The following is a 15,504-nucleotide window of genomic DNA, read 5'->3' as shown; positions in this document are numbered from 1 at the left end:
CTGGGTTCAGGTGGGTCCCTGTTGGTCAGGAACTCTCCATTCAGCTCTGCTAATGATTTGTCAGTGGCAATACTGACATTAGCGAGAGGATAGCAACTTTAAAAACACTTTCCTGTCCATGATCTCCTTTGACTTTACCACGTCCTTGAGGATGGTGTGACCTGCTACAATCTCCTCTTTGATGAGGAGGAAGTTGGCTCCTCCTGATTGACTCCTGCCAGTCTCACAGTTAGTAAGTGGTAAGGTTTCAACGAGAGGCTGTCTTCTACGTTGGATGTCTGGGCTCTTTCTACATTATCCCTTCAGAGCTTGGCTCATGTTGCACTTCCTCCAAAGAGCTTTCCCTGCCCACAGGATTCTGTCTAATTTCTGAAGAGTTCTAATTATTATTTTCTATCTTGCCTGATTGACAATGACCACCAATGACTCGAATTGCCATCTATCTAGAAGCACGTGCCTTGTTTTACTGCACATTTGCAAGCTACTCCTGAAGCAAGAATGGCATCGAACATGGCCTGAGCAGACCTCACGCCATGCCTTTCTTGCAGCTTATGCTCAGTGCCCAGTAAACATTGGCTGAGGCTTGCTCTCTCTGTGGGCTGCAGCATTCAAAGAGCCAACTCCAATTCTCAAGGCTGAAAACACATGTGCTCTGATCCATTCATGTTGCGTAGAGTATAGGAAGAATTCTTGCCAACAAAGTTATCCAATACTGAGTCATTAATCTCAAAAGTGCATTGCATTGGTCACCATATGTGCAGGAGGATTTGCTTTGTTGAAGCAGGAATTATATCTTATAGTCTTATATTTGTTTGTATTCTCCACAGCGCCTTTCCACACCACAGGGACTTATCGTGAAAGACTGTAAATGATTTATACATGAAATAAGTCCTCTGTTGAAACATACTAAAGTATAAGGCTATTTGTTCTTTCTTAGAGAATTGGGCAGGGAAGGCAAAACTAATGTTCAAATCTTGGTTCCTTTTGTTAGTAGTAGGCAGGTAAGCTAACTTCTCAAAGCTCTGGTTTCCTTGATTGCAAAACCAAAGCGCAAAAAATCTACCTCGTGGCAAACAATGGAAGTAAAAATGTCTTTTGACACATCAAGAACTTTATAGAATGTAAAGGATGAATAAGAGTCTAATAAGACTTGGTTCTCTGTGAGCTGAAGCAAGCTAAACTGTGGGAATCAGGGTTGTCAGCTGTAAAATGAGAGGGTCGGTCGAGATTATTTTTAAAGGCTCTTTGAAGGCTAAAGAAGTCATGGCTCTGTCATGTTAGCTTCAATTGTCAAAGACTCCTAATATTTTAATTTTCCTTTCCCCATACATAAAGCTGAACAAATCATCTAACGCACAAAAGGGAGCCCCGTATTTAGAGTAATTCAATCATGAATCCTTTTTCAAAGGGGCAATTTATCCCGATATAAATAATTGGCCTGATTGATGTGTTTTCACTCTCTTTTTTGGCCATTTCAGGAAAGAAGTCTCCCTGTGCCTTTACTCCTTTACTCCCTTGAGCTACAAGCCTTAGTCACTGCCTCCCATTCATCAGACCAGCCCCACAGGGGGAGGGTGGGTGTTGTTAATAACCAAATGGGCATTTAGTCTCCATTTGACAGATTTCCCATGTGGAAGTGCAAAGCTCCCCACAGGAACGTGGATTCCGAAAATTAATGTCTTGCTGGCGACAAGCCGTCTCCTTCTGAGTAGCTTCTGTAAATGAATGTTCGCATAAAACCAGCTTGAAATGTGTCTGATGTAGAACCGGCAGCTCGGAAGAAAGGAAGTTAAGCAATGGCTAGAAATAAAAAACTTGGACTTGGATGGGGTGGAGAGAGGGCGGGAGCTCAGAAGCTCAAAGTGGAGCACACAAGGACAGCCAAGTGAGTCTCCGCTGTATTGAATATGCATTCATTATGCTGGGCACATTCAAGTACTTTATTTTGTCATCTTCACAGTTTACCATATGTTGGGGCCAAAGAGATTAAGTGACTCTTGAGGTCACACACTTGATTAAGAAGAGTAAGGATTTTCATCCAGCTCTTGACGCTAGAACTAGTTCTCTCTTTTACCCATTTGCAATCAATTGTTAGACTAGTTGGGGAGGACTTCAGCAGGAAAGAGAGATATATAGGCATCGGGTCTTTAACTCTTAGGAGAGCCACACACTTTTCTGCCTAAACTGGGGTGCTGGATCCAGGAGAAGCTCCCGGTCTTGTTAAGTGGCAGTGGCCATGTGCCAGAGGAAGTTTCTCCTATAGATCAGCCTCAGTTCCAAAACTCTCTCTTTGCTCTTCTCTCCACAAGACCCACCAACCACTCTCCTCACACAGAGGCTGCTCTGTGCATAAGGAGTTTGATAATCTCAAAACTAATTTGACTTTCTAAGCTCCCTGAGTTTGCCCACCCATATTTCTGGTTTTCACATTTAAAATAATTCTTTTTTTGTTGTTGTTGTCTTTGAGATCTGGATATCATGAAATATCCTGTGACTTGAACTAATTGTGGCTGCAAACACCATCAAGCCATTGATATGTGAGAAATAAAATTAATCACCACTCCCCTACACACACACACACACACACACACACACACGTTCGCAGATACCATCCAGGACTCAAAATAAGACCTGAAGGTGGACTTGACCTATGTGTCATTGTACTGTTCCTATTTATGAAGTAAATTTCTGTGGGCTTTTTTATTCTTGTAGCATCTAATTACAGAACATCGCAATGCAACAGGGATCCAGAGGTGAACTGAATTATTGAAAAAACAGAAGCCAAGAGGGCACAGAAAGCTATTATGTGTACTCATAATAGATTCACCAAACTTAAGGGTGCTGAGAAATGCAGCATTTAATTCAGAAGACAAATCTCCTCTTTCATAGCCCTTGGAAAAAATGCTTTTTCCTCCAAACCTTCTGCAAGCTTTGGTAATTATGTTAGACAAAGGCCAAAAGCATGGAACAGAGTGCAAGCTTTCTAAAGAAAGATATGTTTATTCAGGTTAAAGTTTAAACAATTTATCTACCGACACTGTTACATACAAAGGTGGCTTATTGTTTTCTACCAAAGTTATCCCAACACATTAACAGAAGGAGTTACGAAAATACAAAAGTGCTCAACCAATGAATAAGCAGGAATGTGGGCGAGAGTTTGGAAGGATTAAAGGCTGGGTCATCCAACTCTGGGTATAGTGTGTCCTGTTCTTTGAGTTAAAACCTTCTAGAGGTGTTATTAAAAATATTTAAACATCTTTTGTCTGCATTATAAACTTTAACTTTCAAACTCATGGACCAAATATGAAAGCATAATGTTGTACATTTCAACTGATAAGTATTATACAGTGAAGATGTGATCCTTACACCAAATCTTAATGGTGAGTGAAAATTTCTTCCAATTAAGTCCATTCAATTCACACTTTGATCTTCTGCTTTGAATCACATCAAGAAACTAGTGCAAGAAGAGTTTAAATGTCCCAAGTTGTTATTCACTAAATACAAGATTATCTTCCTCAGTGAGACATTTCCAAGTGCTGCTTTCATAATTTCTCCAAGTAGCAGAAGTAAGCACTGTTCTTCGAGGAGAAAAGTCTGCAATCTGCCGAAGCTCAGAAGTCACGATGGCATCTAGGTCTGGGGGAAGGTTTATCACTCAGCTACCTGTCTACTTCCCACCTACACTTACAGACTGGGGGTGAAGTTTGTTGAGTACTTTCCGGAGAGCATTTTTTACGTCTTTGTTCCTAAGGCTGTAGATCAAGGGGTTCAACATGGGAATCACCACTGAGTAAAACACAGAATAAATTTTGTCTGTGTCCATGGACTGGCTGGAGCTGGGCTGGAAGTACATGAAGATGATAGTTCCGTAGAAGATGGTTACGGCAGTGAGGTGGGAGGCACAGGTGGAGAAGGCTTTCTTCCGTCCTTCCACAGAACGTATCCTTTGAATGGCGATGTATATGAAGAGGTAAGAGATGAGGATGACCAGGAGGGTGAAAAAGACGTTGAAGCCCACGACACAGAAGACAACCAAGTTGTTGATGCGTGTGTTGGAACATGAGAGAGCCAAAAGTGGAGGAAGATCGCAGAAAAAATGATTAATCTCATGAGAAGCACAGAACGAGAGTCTAAAGGTGTTTGCTGTGTGAATAGAAGCATTGAGGAAGCCACAGACATAGGAGCCAACAGTGAGGAGGGCACACACGCCTGCTGTCATGGTGGTGGTGTAATGAAGAGGCCTGCATATGGCTGCATGGCGGTCATAGGCCATGCAGGCCAGGAGGTAGCACTCGGCAGTGGCAAAACCCACAAAGAAGAAGAACTGGGTAGCACATCCACTGTAGGAGATGACTTTGTTCCCCGACTGCAGGCCAGCCACTGCCTTTGGGGCTACAGCTGAGGAGTAACCCAGGTCTACGAAGGAGAGGTTGCTGAGAAAGAAATACATGGGAGTGTGGAGGTGGGGGTCTGAGTGGATGATCACCATCATGCCCCCATTCCCAACCAGAGTGATGAGGTAGATGAACAAAAATACCAGGAGGAGGGGGACCCGAAGATTGGGGTCATCTGTTAATCCCAAGAGGATGAACTCTGTGGCTTCTGTGCTATTCTCCATTGATGTCAACTTGAATTTTCACTGGGTGATGAAAGAAGAGGCAATGAAAATGAAAAGAAAGTACAGAAGGGATGATGGGATGGTATAAAAATAGTAAACCAGTACATGTTGACAATATGTAAGGTATATGCAAGACTCTTCCATTATAGTATAGCATTTAATCTTATGAGGTAGGTGATATTGTACCCACTTTAAAGATGAGAAAGTTAAGGCTCAAGGAGCTTAATATTGACCAAAATAACCTAATCAGCAGGGTCAGAATCAAAGGCCACATCTTTATATTCCCAAATCCAAAGTCCCATGCACTCAGAGCTTAAATTATCCTACATGTTTATATTATATAATTATGAAAAGTCCAGTAGCATAGTTTTAAATATTTTATTTATTTCATTTTTAAAAGTTAAAAAGAGAAGGGTGCCTGGGTGGCTCAGTCGGTTAAGTGTCTGACTCGGTTTTCGCTCAGGTCATGATCTCAGGGTCCTGAGACTGAGCAGAGCCCTGAGTCATTGGGCTCCTGGCTCAGAAAGGAGTCTGCTTCTCCCTCTCCCTCTGCCCCTAGCCCCACTCACATTTTCTCTAAATAAATAAATAAATAAATAAATAAATAAATAAATATCTTTTAAAAAATCAAAAAAGAATAGTATGAAGTTAAAAGTACAAACCCCTCACTTCTTGTCTTCCTACTCCATTCCTAAGAATATAGCCTCCAAGGAGATCTCCTGATATTTTCTGTGCACCTAAACTAAATGGTAGTAATCATGGAAATCATAACAATGGCTCACAACATACTAGGCTTTATTCACAGTTAACTCATTTAACTTTTTGGGTTGAATCCTGTTATTTTCCTTCTTTTACACATGGAGAATAGTGATAACACCCCACTCTCTTTGATTCCAGTTTTTCAGCTTTATAAACAGTGTTCCATGATAGAGCATTTTGCTCTCTTCTTAGATTATTTCCAGTTGGCAGTATATTTTATGCGTGGTCTCCCTTTTCTGGCTACCATTTGCTCTTGATATCTAGTGGCTGGGACTGGAAATGAAGAAGAAGAAGAAGAAGAAGAAGAAGAAGAAGAAGAAGAAGAAGAAGAAGACAACGATGACTATTATCCAAAGTCACATAACTAGTAAGTGTTGGAAGTGGAACAAAAACTTGGTCTGCCTGATGTTAAGTCCGGAGGTGTTAATCACAACACTTAATGTCTGTATGAGTTTATTCTTTAACAGTAATTCCATTGACGGTGTATTTATGTGGAGATATAGATGTCCTCACCTCCTATCAGAAATCAGAAATCTTTGTTATTAACTTAGGAAACAACAGATGCTGGCAAGGATGCAGAGAAAGGGGAATCCTCTTACACTGTTGGTGGGAATGTGAACTGGTACAGTCACTCTGGAAAACAGTGTGGAGCTTCCTCAAAAAGTTAAAAATAGAACTATGCTATGACCCAGCAATTACACTAGTAGCTATTTATCCAAAGGATACAAAAATCATGATTCGAAAGGGGACATGCACTCCAATGTTTACAGCAGCAATGTCCACAATAGCCAAACTGTGGAAGGAGCCCAAATGTCCATTGACAGATAAACGGATAAAGAAGATGTGAGATATATATATGATGGAATATTGCTTAGCCATCAAAAAGAATGAAATCTTGCCATTTGCAATCACATGGATGGAACTAGAGGGTATTATGCTCAGTGAAATAAGCCAGTCAGAGAAAGACAAATAACATATGATTTCACTCATATGTGGAATTTAAGAAACAAAACAGATGAACATAGGGAAAGGGAAGGAAAAATAAAATAATAAAATAAGATAAAATAAAATCAGAGAGAGAGAGAGACAAACCGTAAGAGACTCAACTCTAGGGAAAAAACTGAGGGTCGCTGGAGGGGGGGGGTAGGGGTGGTGATGGGCACTAAGGAGGGCACTTTTCATGAGCCCTGGGTGTTTTATGTAAGCGATGAATCACTAAATTCTACTCCTGAAACTAATACTACACTATATTTAACTAAATTGAATTTAAATAAATAAAAAAAAAAGAAATCTTTGTGATTGATGTTGGTTACTGTTAAGTCCTCTCTTCTCTGCCCTCTCAAAGCAATGGAGTCTGGCTTGATTATAGCACAATTAGTTGGGGAACCTCCCAGCTCCACAACTAGCTCTTAGCCCCTTGGGACCTCTGTTTTCACCGGCTCTGGCCCACCCAGGCTCCTGTGGCCCTTAGCACACATAAATAAATACTTGATGAATAGATCAGAACATCAACAGCAAAGTGTTTAAACATTTTTCATGCTACCTAACTCCACAACAAACAGTTCATTGTTCTCTCGTCTAGCTGGACCCATGCTTCCTGCCAAAATATTAGCTTAGACTTGTGCTATGAGAAATATTCAGAAACAACAGGGTGAATGGAGCCAGCAGACCTGGTGAAAGGCTTGTGTCCTGATTGGAGCCCATGGTCTCCCTCCCTGTTGGTTTAGAGGCTTTTCCTGTCCTTGGAAGCAGAGCAGGGGAAGGGCTCAGAGCAAGGGAAGGGAGAGAAAAAGTGTGGAGGAAGGACAGGGAAGAGAAGCAGTAAATGCCTCAACTCTGCTTGACCTTGGCTTACCTTGGAAAATACCTGAGGTCATCAGATTGAGGAGGCTTCTTTTTTTTTTTTTTTATCTTGAGTCTAGTTAATACACCATGTTATGTTAGTTTCAGGTGTACACCATAGTGATTCAACACTACGCTATGCTCACCTCCAGGAGCCTTGCTTATACTACCAAACAAGGAGACAGCCGAGACCATCTTGTCTGGATGGGGGTTACACACACCAGTGCTGTGCTGGTGTCATAAGAATTGGCTCAGTCAACCAGTGAAATGCTACTGGATAGGAACCAGCATAATTGCTCCACTCCTTGCTTTCCAGTGTTTCCACTTTACAATGTTCCAGTGAATACCCCTGCATATGGATGGCTCCTCCTTCCTTAGGATAAATCCTATGATTGTAAATTTCTCCCTCGCTTTTGCTTATTGATGGAGTCCCATCCAGTCATGTACCAACTAACTTTCCAAACTGTATAATTTTCCATTACATTGATCCAGTCCTTTGATTTTTTTTTCCTTTTGACTTTTGGCATCTGCTTGTTCTCTGTAGTTTAGCGGTCACTATGTATATATATATAATACCTATATTCATGTACAGATATATATACATGAAGAAACTAAGATGTAGTGAGATAAAGTGGCTAGTTCAGGGTTTGGAGTTCCAGCCAAATATTGCTGCTCATTGGTGGGGGAAAACCACTCATTAAGTACTGTGAGGGGGGCATTTGACGGGATGAGCACTGGGTGTTATTCTCTATGTTGGCAAATTGGACACCAATAAAGAATAAATTTATTGTTTAAAAAAATAAGTACTGTGATCCTTTGACTAATAAGATATTCACCTTCCTATCTCACAAACCAACCTCTTCTCCAACCCAGGACAGGATAAACAACCTAGAAAAACCTCAGAAGTGAAAGGCAGCTGACTTACCGTGGATTCTGAATTCTATTCCAAAGCACCTTCTCAAAACATTTGCTTGATCAATTTTCTTGGTTAGAAGTGATCACTCAATCTATTCACCTAGGCTCTAGGTCTGACTTCTACCAGCTATCACACAGTCCCTATACTGAACTGCCCCAGACTCCCATCTTCATATGTTAGCAATTAATATTCAAGGCATTTTCTGTGTTCTCATGATGGACAACCCTTTCCATTATGCATTGCAGTCACTGCTGATAAATGTGTCTGGAACCAGAGCAGCAAGGAGAAATCTGGAGGCTTCTTTTGCCCAGTGCCGTCCCTGAAGGGTTGCAAATCCTGAACCCAAACCCTGTTGCTACTCCTGCCACTGTATTTCTCTAACCCAAGTCCTGAAAAGGCCTAAAATAAATATCAGAAGGAGTCTTGAAAGAATAAGGACACTTTTAAATATTTGAAGGTGATAGGGATAAACTATTTTATTTAAGAAATAAGAAAGTGTGCTGAAAACTGAAAAACATTAAAACTTAAGGAATTTTAGAAACTTAAACCACTAAGATAGCCTGGAAATAAAAGTTTCATCACAGTGGTTTCTAAAGGGGTTTGAAGACTCACCCCAAGTCATCACATCTCATTTGCAGAGTTCCAAAGAAGGTTCTTTTTTTAATATTTTATTTATTTATTTGACATAGAGAGAGAGAGAGAGAGGGCATAAGCAGGGGGAGGGGCTGGCAGAGGGAGAGGGAGAAACAGGCTGGATGCAAGATTCGATCCTAGGACCCTGGGATCATGAGCTGAAGGCAGACACTTAACCAACTGAGCCACCCAGGTGCCCCCAAAGAAGGTTCTGAACAGAAAATTACTAGACTGAATTCCATGAAGAAAGAGCCAAGGTCTGTCACTGTTTTGTGCGTCATTCATTATTCACTGTCTAGACTGGCACCAGGCTCATGGTACACTCTTACATACTTCTTGAATTAATAAATGGACTAGCATCTCAACAATGGGGTTAGAATAATAGTTTTAATGTTTACTAGCTATGCAGCTGTAGGCAAATCAATTTCCCTCTATCAATAGTAGATTAAGTAAGATAAAATATGGAAAAATCCAGCCACTATGTGGTCTGCGGTGAGTGCTCAATACAAACTAATTTGTTTCTTTTTCTATTAAACCGTTGGTCAATCATACAAACATGGCTTCTGGGTTTTACTAACACCAACTAGTGTCAGTAGTCTATCTGGCAATGACTATCTCAGTTTCTGTTTAAGAGAAAGTGAGCCAAAATTACCTATGGGAGGCTCACTTTGTCTCCATTTTTTATGAGCTGTGGCAGAGGAGAATAAAGAAAATAGAATCCAGAGTCATTTTTCATACCTACTTCTGAGCCCCTTTTCTCCTAGACAAACTCATTATTTTCACCCACAGTGTGAAGGAAGCTGCTTCAGAAAAGGTCAGGGAAAACATACCTGGTTCCTGGGGAATTATGAGATCTCAATTCAGAACTAACTGCCTTCACATATAGACTTTTTGAATCTGAAAAAGAAAAGCAAAGCTGGTTGGTCTCTGAGAACCTCAGATTTCAAATAGTAAAAAATTTCCTCAGGCTATGTAGTAAAAGTGTAAAGGCAATTCAGCTGCTTTTACCATTTATTTCAGAGCCCAAGTGAGTCATATCAAACTGTGAGGGGGCTGGGGCCAACTAGGATCCTCTGGAGGGATGTTCCCCAAGGTCTCAACCCCAACCCCATCCCAGGGCTCAGTGTCAAGCAAACAAGCAATCAAAACACCACTTTCCTGAGGGAACAAAACATTGACGTGATATAGAAGAGGCTTCAGGCCCAGGGGGAGCCCTAGTTCTTTGAGCACAGGCAAAAAATATTGATCTCAAGTTCCATCAAAAATGACTTCAAAGGACCTGGATGGTCCAAGTGTCCACTCCCTGCCCTCCTCCGCCTACAGATTTCTTCTGGGTACTGGGAGTTGGCTCTTTCTCCAAGACTAAATGAGGAGAGCTTTTCAAATGCCAAATACAGATGATAAACATCAGAAACTCCACATTAGGGCAGCCTGGGTGGTTCAGCAGTTTAGTGCCACCTTCAGCCCTTGGCCTGATCCTGGAGACCCGGGATGGAGTCTCATGTCAGGCTCCTGCATGGAGCCTGCTTCTCCCTCTGCCTATGTCTCTGCCTCTGTGTGTGTGTGTGTGTGTGTGTGTGTGTGTGTGTGTGTGTGTCTCATGAATACATAAGTAAAATCTTAAAAAAAAAAATCTCCACTTTACCTAAACTCAGCTCAAACTGAAGAACTCCAAGTTCCAAGGAGCTTTGTGGTTCAAAACAGTTTCAGAATTTTTTTTCCCAATATCGATCTGGTTTTCAATGAGATTTAACATGGGGTTCTACTTCAGTCCCTACCGAATTATCAGATAACAGGTGCTTCCTGTGGTTCAGGCCCTTGTTAAGTATGTAATTTCATTTAAAGTTCACATAATCCTACAAGAAATGTATTTCCTTTCCAATTTTACAGATATGAAAACTTTGATATATACCTGGTGTCCAGGTCTTGTTTTCTAATGATATTTTCCAATAGAAGGAACCAGGGCTCCTTGAAGAAATGACTGGTGTTAGAACTGGAATATACCAGACAAACTAGAAAACTGTAGTTCCAGGGAGGACATGCTCAAGCCAGTGTGACTCAAAGTCTTTGTACTTTTACACCATGTTGTACTGCTCCTTTGGGAGTCAATGTGGAAGAGCCAAGATGCTCTCAGAATCGTAGAGAAGGGGCCTAGTTCTCATAGGGTTTCCCAAATGCATGTTCCAGTAAATTCAGCTACACAAGTGAAGCTTATTTATTTATTTATTTTTCGTGAAAATATTTTCATGGAAAATGTCCTGTTAGAGCAAATTAAAGAAAAACAATTCTGATAAAAAAAGAAATAACAAGTGGCCAAGTAGGTGTCAAGTTAGGTCAAACAAGACCAAGGAGTTTTTGCACCATGCTTGGCATTTCATAGCAAGTAATCTCCTGACCCACACATCCGACTCTGAAGACTAGATGTCTTCCTTATTATTTTATTGGATCAATAGGGCAACCGAGGGGGAAAATAGAGGAAGAGAGATGAAAGAAGACAGAAGAGCAAGAAGGAGGATGGGGAGAAGGAGGACAAGAGGGGGGAGAAGGAGAAGAAAGGGAGGAAGAGGAGGAGGAAGGGGAAGAGCTGGAAGGAGGGGAAGGAGAGGAAGAAGGAGGAGGAGGAGGGAAGGAGGGGGAGAGGGAAGAGGGGAAGAAGATGAGGGAGGAAGAGGAGGAAGAGAAAGAGGAGGAAGAGAAGGAAGAGAGGAAGGAGAAAAAGATGAAAAGGAAGAGAAGGGAAGAGAAGACAGAGCGGGGGGGAGGAGGAAAGCAGAGAAAAACTTCTCTACGACCAACCCTGACAATCGAGCCCGGACACCGGCTCTGTACAGTAGCTCAGTATCTCCTTTATCAGTGTTTACTATCTTTTTTTTTTTTTTTTTTTTGCACAAAAGCACACGGCCGGCCCGAAATGAAGACTCTGATCCCGGTGGAGTGGCGTGGCCCTGGGGGGTGAGTGAGAGCCAGCGGGGGCCGCCCAGGGGCAGCCCAGGTCAAGGGTTCCCCTCCGCGAGCCTCAGCAGCTTTGGGGGGCGCGCAAGGTGGGGCCCTGGCTGTCGCCCCGGGAGGCCCGGAGGCCCGGGACACTCCGCTTAGCCCCCCCCCGCCCCCCGAGAGCACACGGCGGCTCCGGGGAAACCAGGGCCAGGGTGGGGGCCCGCTCGCCGCGGGTGGGGGTGGCCAGGCCCGGCGGCGTCCCGCATCCATCCCTGGGGTCGGGCTGCCACCTGGCGGCCGCGAGAGGGCGGAGCGGGCCGTGGTCCCCGGGCGGGCGGACGGGGGGCGCAGTCGGGAGCTGCCAGCCTGTCCACAAGGTTCATTTAGCGGCGCAGCGGAGTCCTCCCGGGTGACATCGCCCCCCCGCCCTTTGCTGAGAGCAAGGTCTGCACCTTCAAGACCTAAGCGACCTGCGGGGAGCACCGACGCCCGGAGGAGCCCAGCGCGGGCCCCAGAGCCGCTGCGTGGGTTCAAAGCCCGGCTCGTGCTCTCTCTCTTTTTTCTTAATATATATTTTTATTGGAGTTCGATTTGCCAACATATAGCATATCACCCAGTGCTCGTCCCATCAAGTGCCCCCCTCCGTGCCCATCACCCAGCACCCCCACCCCCCACCCCCCGCCCATCTCTCCTTCCACCACCCCTTGTTGGTTTCCCAGAGTTAGGAGTCTCTCATGTCCTGTCTCCCTTTCTGTTTTTTCCCCACTCATTTTCTCTCCTTTCCCCTTATTCCCTTTCACCATTTTTTATATTCCCCGTATAAGTGAAACTAAACTTAAATTCCATATAACTTGGGCAGATTACTTCACCAATTATAGGCCTCAGTTTCTTGGCCTGTAAATTGGCATACTACTGGCTAACCTCCAAGCACTCCCCGCCGGTGCCCGGAGGGCTCGGGAAGTCGGGCAGCCTCTCCAGGCCTCGCTTTCTCACCACAGGGCTGTTGGGAGACTTCATGAAGGTGATGGATGCAAAGTCCTTAGAAATTGAACACAAAAAAATAAATTTATAAAAAAATAAATAAATAAATTTTTAAAAAGGAGCACACAAAAGCAAAAAAAAAAAAAAAAGAATAGGAAGCACCGTGTAAATGTGAGGTATTATGTAAATATCTCATTTTCTCAAGGATTAAGCAGACTCCTAGAGGTGAAGTGAGCTGCCCCAAGCCGGGCAGCTCATTAGCCACATTATGGAAGCCCCCGGCTCTAAGACTCCCAGCTTGTGTCTCTCCATGGATGGCCCCAGAACTTCATGAGCTTTGTTGACTCCTTTTTTTTTTAATGTTTTATTTTTTATACGTATATATTTTTTATTGGAGTTCGATTTGCCAACCAACAATATAACACCCAGTGTTCTGTTGACTCCTGAGCCCGAGCAGGCACCTGCGTCCTCCTAGGATGACATCTCCCTCCCCTTTGCTGAGAGCAAGGCCAGCTGATGTGAGCTTCGCCTCCTCCATGCCCTAAATCCATCCTGTTTCCTTCTGCCTTCCTATCTTAGAGCTTCTCTCCTCTCTTCTCAGGTGTTCCCCTCCATTCACCTACTGGTGATCCTGCCTCAACTTACTTTTGTGAGATCTTACCGTGGCAATTACTGCCCATTCTCTAAACCCTCCCTTACTCGCTCCTGCCCCATCTGTCCCTGAACTTGCACGTGCGTAAGTCATCCACCCTTCCCTCCCAAAATTCTCAAAAGGTTTTATCCTACCCTAACACAGCCTAGTGCCATCCCAGGGCCTCCACCATCAAAATTATCAAAGGCCGTCTACCTCACCTTCCCTTCTATCCTCCTTCCACTGTAGCCTCAGCTATTCCCCCGACCGCCCTTGCACTGAAACTATATTCTTTTTTTTTAAGATTTTATTCATTTATCCATGAGAGACACACAGAGATAGAGGCAGAGACACAGGCAGAGGGAGAAGCAGGCTCCCCACAGGTAGCTGGATGTGGGACTTGATCCCAGGACCCCCGATCACAACCTGAGCCAAAGGCAGACATTCAACTGCTGAGCCACCCAGGTACCCCTGAAACTATATTCTTAAAAGCCACTCCAGAGCTGGCTTCACAGACATGCATCCAGTGTAGCCATGCAGGGTCCTGTTCTTGGGGTTTAATGCTCTGTAGTTCACATCTTCAAATTATTTATAATTTCATCCTCAAATCTGTGCTTCATAACTAAAATCCAGTGGGACAATGGAGCGAGCATGGGTTTCTTGGAACCTCAGCTCAAGCGTGGCCACCCGTCACTGCCCCACCACTGCCTCCCATTCTCTCTTCAATCCACCATGTTCAAAACCATGATAGCTCACTTGCTGCCTGCAGGATAATGTGCAGCCTCTGCTACCTGACATTCAAAGCAAACGAGACCCAACCAACCTTTCCGGCTTTCTTTCTTTTCATAACCACTGTGTACACTACCTTTTATCTCACAAACCCCAAAACAGCTACCACAGTGTGTGGCCCAACAGAGATCTTCAATAGACCAGTTCCTTTCTCCACCTCCCACACACCATGCACATTTCCTTCTTTGCCTTACTTCATGCTTCTCCCTCTGGTTGGAACACTCAGTTTTATCTCTTTCACTTGTAGGTTCAAATTAAAGCCATCTCCACCATGAAGTTTTTCTCTGGGGTTATGTAAAACCTTTGTGTCCTCCTATTTATAACACTTTCCCAAAGTGCCTTATAATATTCAGTTCTGTACATATTCGCTCTCCTTCTGTTTCCTTTCTCAGAAGTTAAAGCAGACAGTTCCCAGCTTATGATGGCTCCATTTATGACTTTTTGACTTTATGATGGTGCAAAAGAGATAAACGTTCAGTAGAAAACATACATGGAATTTTATTTTTTTTATTTTTGTTAAACATTTTATTTATTTATTCATGAGAGACATACAGAGAGGCAGAGACATAGGCAGAGGGAGAAGCAGGCTCCCTGCATGCAGGAAGACTGATGTGGGACTTGATCCCAGGACCCCAGGATCTTGACCTGAGCTGAAGGCAGATGCTCAACTGCTGAGCTACCCAGGTGTCCCATGTACTTCAAATTTTAAATGTTAATCTTTTCCTGGGGGCAGTGATATGCAGGATAATCCTCTCTCATGATGCAGGGCTGGGGCAGTGAGACAGCTCCCAGTCAGCCCTACCATCACACAAGTCAATCACCGATACACCCACCACTATTCGCTACACAACCATTCTCTCAGTACAGAATTCCATAAATTACATGAGACAGACAACACTTTATTATAAGGTAGGCATTGTGTGAGATGATTGTGCCCGACTGGGAGCTAATGTCAGTGTCTGAGCACATTTAAGTTAGGTGAGGCTAAGTGGTGATCTTTGGTAGGTTAGGTGTACTAAGTTTACAGTATTTTTCAAGTCAAGAAGTAAAAGAAGTTACTTTTATCCAGAAGTAACCCCATTGTAGGTTAAGGAAGATCTCTACTTTCACTTCCCCCACCCCATGTCCCCATGTTTTTCACTACCTTATTGTCAGGGAAGAACTCATCCTGTGTGGACAAACTCATATTACGACTGAATGTGTGACCCTTCCTAGACTATAAACTGCTTGAGGAGAGACACTGTGTCTCACTCCCCTTAGGCTACCTCCTGGAGCCCAGAACATGGCCTGTAGACAGTGTGGACCTACTGAATTATGTAAATCTTATCTGATTCTCTATTTACTAAATTGGATGAGGCACAGAGATCTAGGCACAGAAATGTCACTCGAGGAGCTCAG

At 43.4% G+C, this 15,504-nt stretch overlaps 1 protein-coding gene across 1 annotated transcript; it reads right to left on the bottom strand.

Moving 5' to 3' along the window:
* Positions 1-3,667: 3,667 nt before the first annotated feature.
* LOC129494404 (olfactory receptor 5B21) lies at positions 3,668-4,621 on the bottom strand. Its single transcript, XM_055301286.1, has one exon. It carries the CDS (start codon positions 4,616-4,618, stop codon positions 3,668-3,670), a length of 951 nt encoding a protein of 316 aa, XP_055157261.1. The 5' UTR covers positions 4,619-4,621.
* Between the last annotated feature and the right edge of the window lie 10,883 nt (positions 4,622-15,504).

Source organism: Nyctereutes procyonoides, unplaced genomic scaffold (assembly GCF_905146905.1).
Source record: "Nyctereutes procyonoides isolate TBG_1078 unplaced genomic scaffold, NYPRO_anot_genome, whole genome shotgun sequence".
Lineage (NCBI taxonomy): Eukaryota > Metazoa > Chordata > Mammalia > Carnivora > Canidae > Nyctereutes > Nyctereutes procyonoides.
The sequence above is the reverse complement of the archived record's forward strand: the minus strand, read 5'-3'. Positions and strand labels throughout refer to the sequence as shown.

Excerpts from the sequence above, each read along its gene's own strand:
- LOC129494404 (XM_055301286.1), bottom strand. The coding sequence starts at position 4,618 with ATGGAGAATAGCACAGAAGCCACAGAGTTCATCCTCTTGGGATTAACA.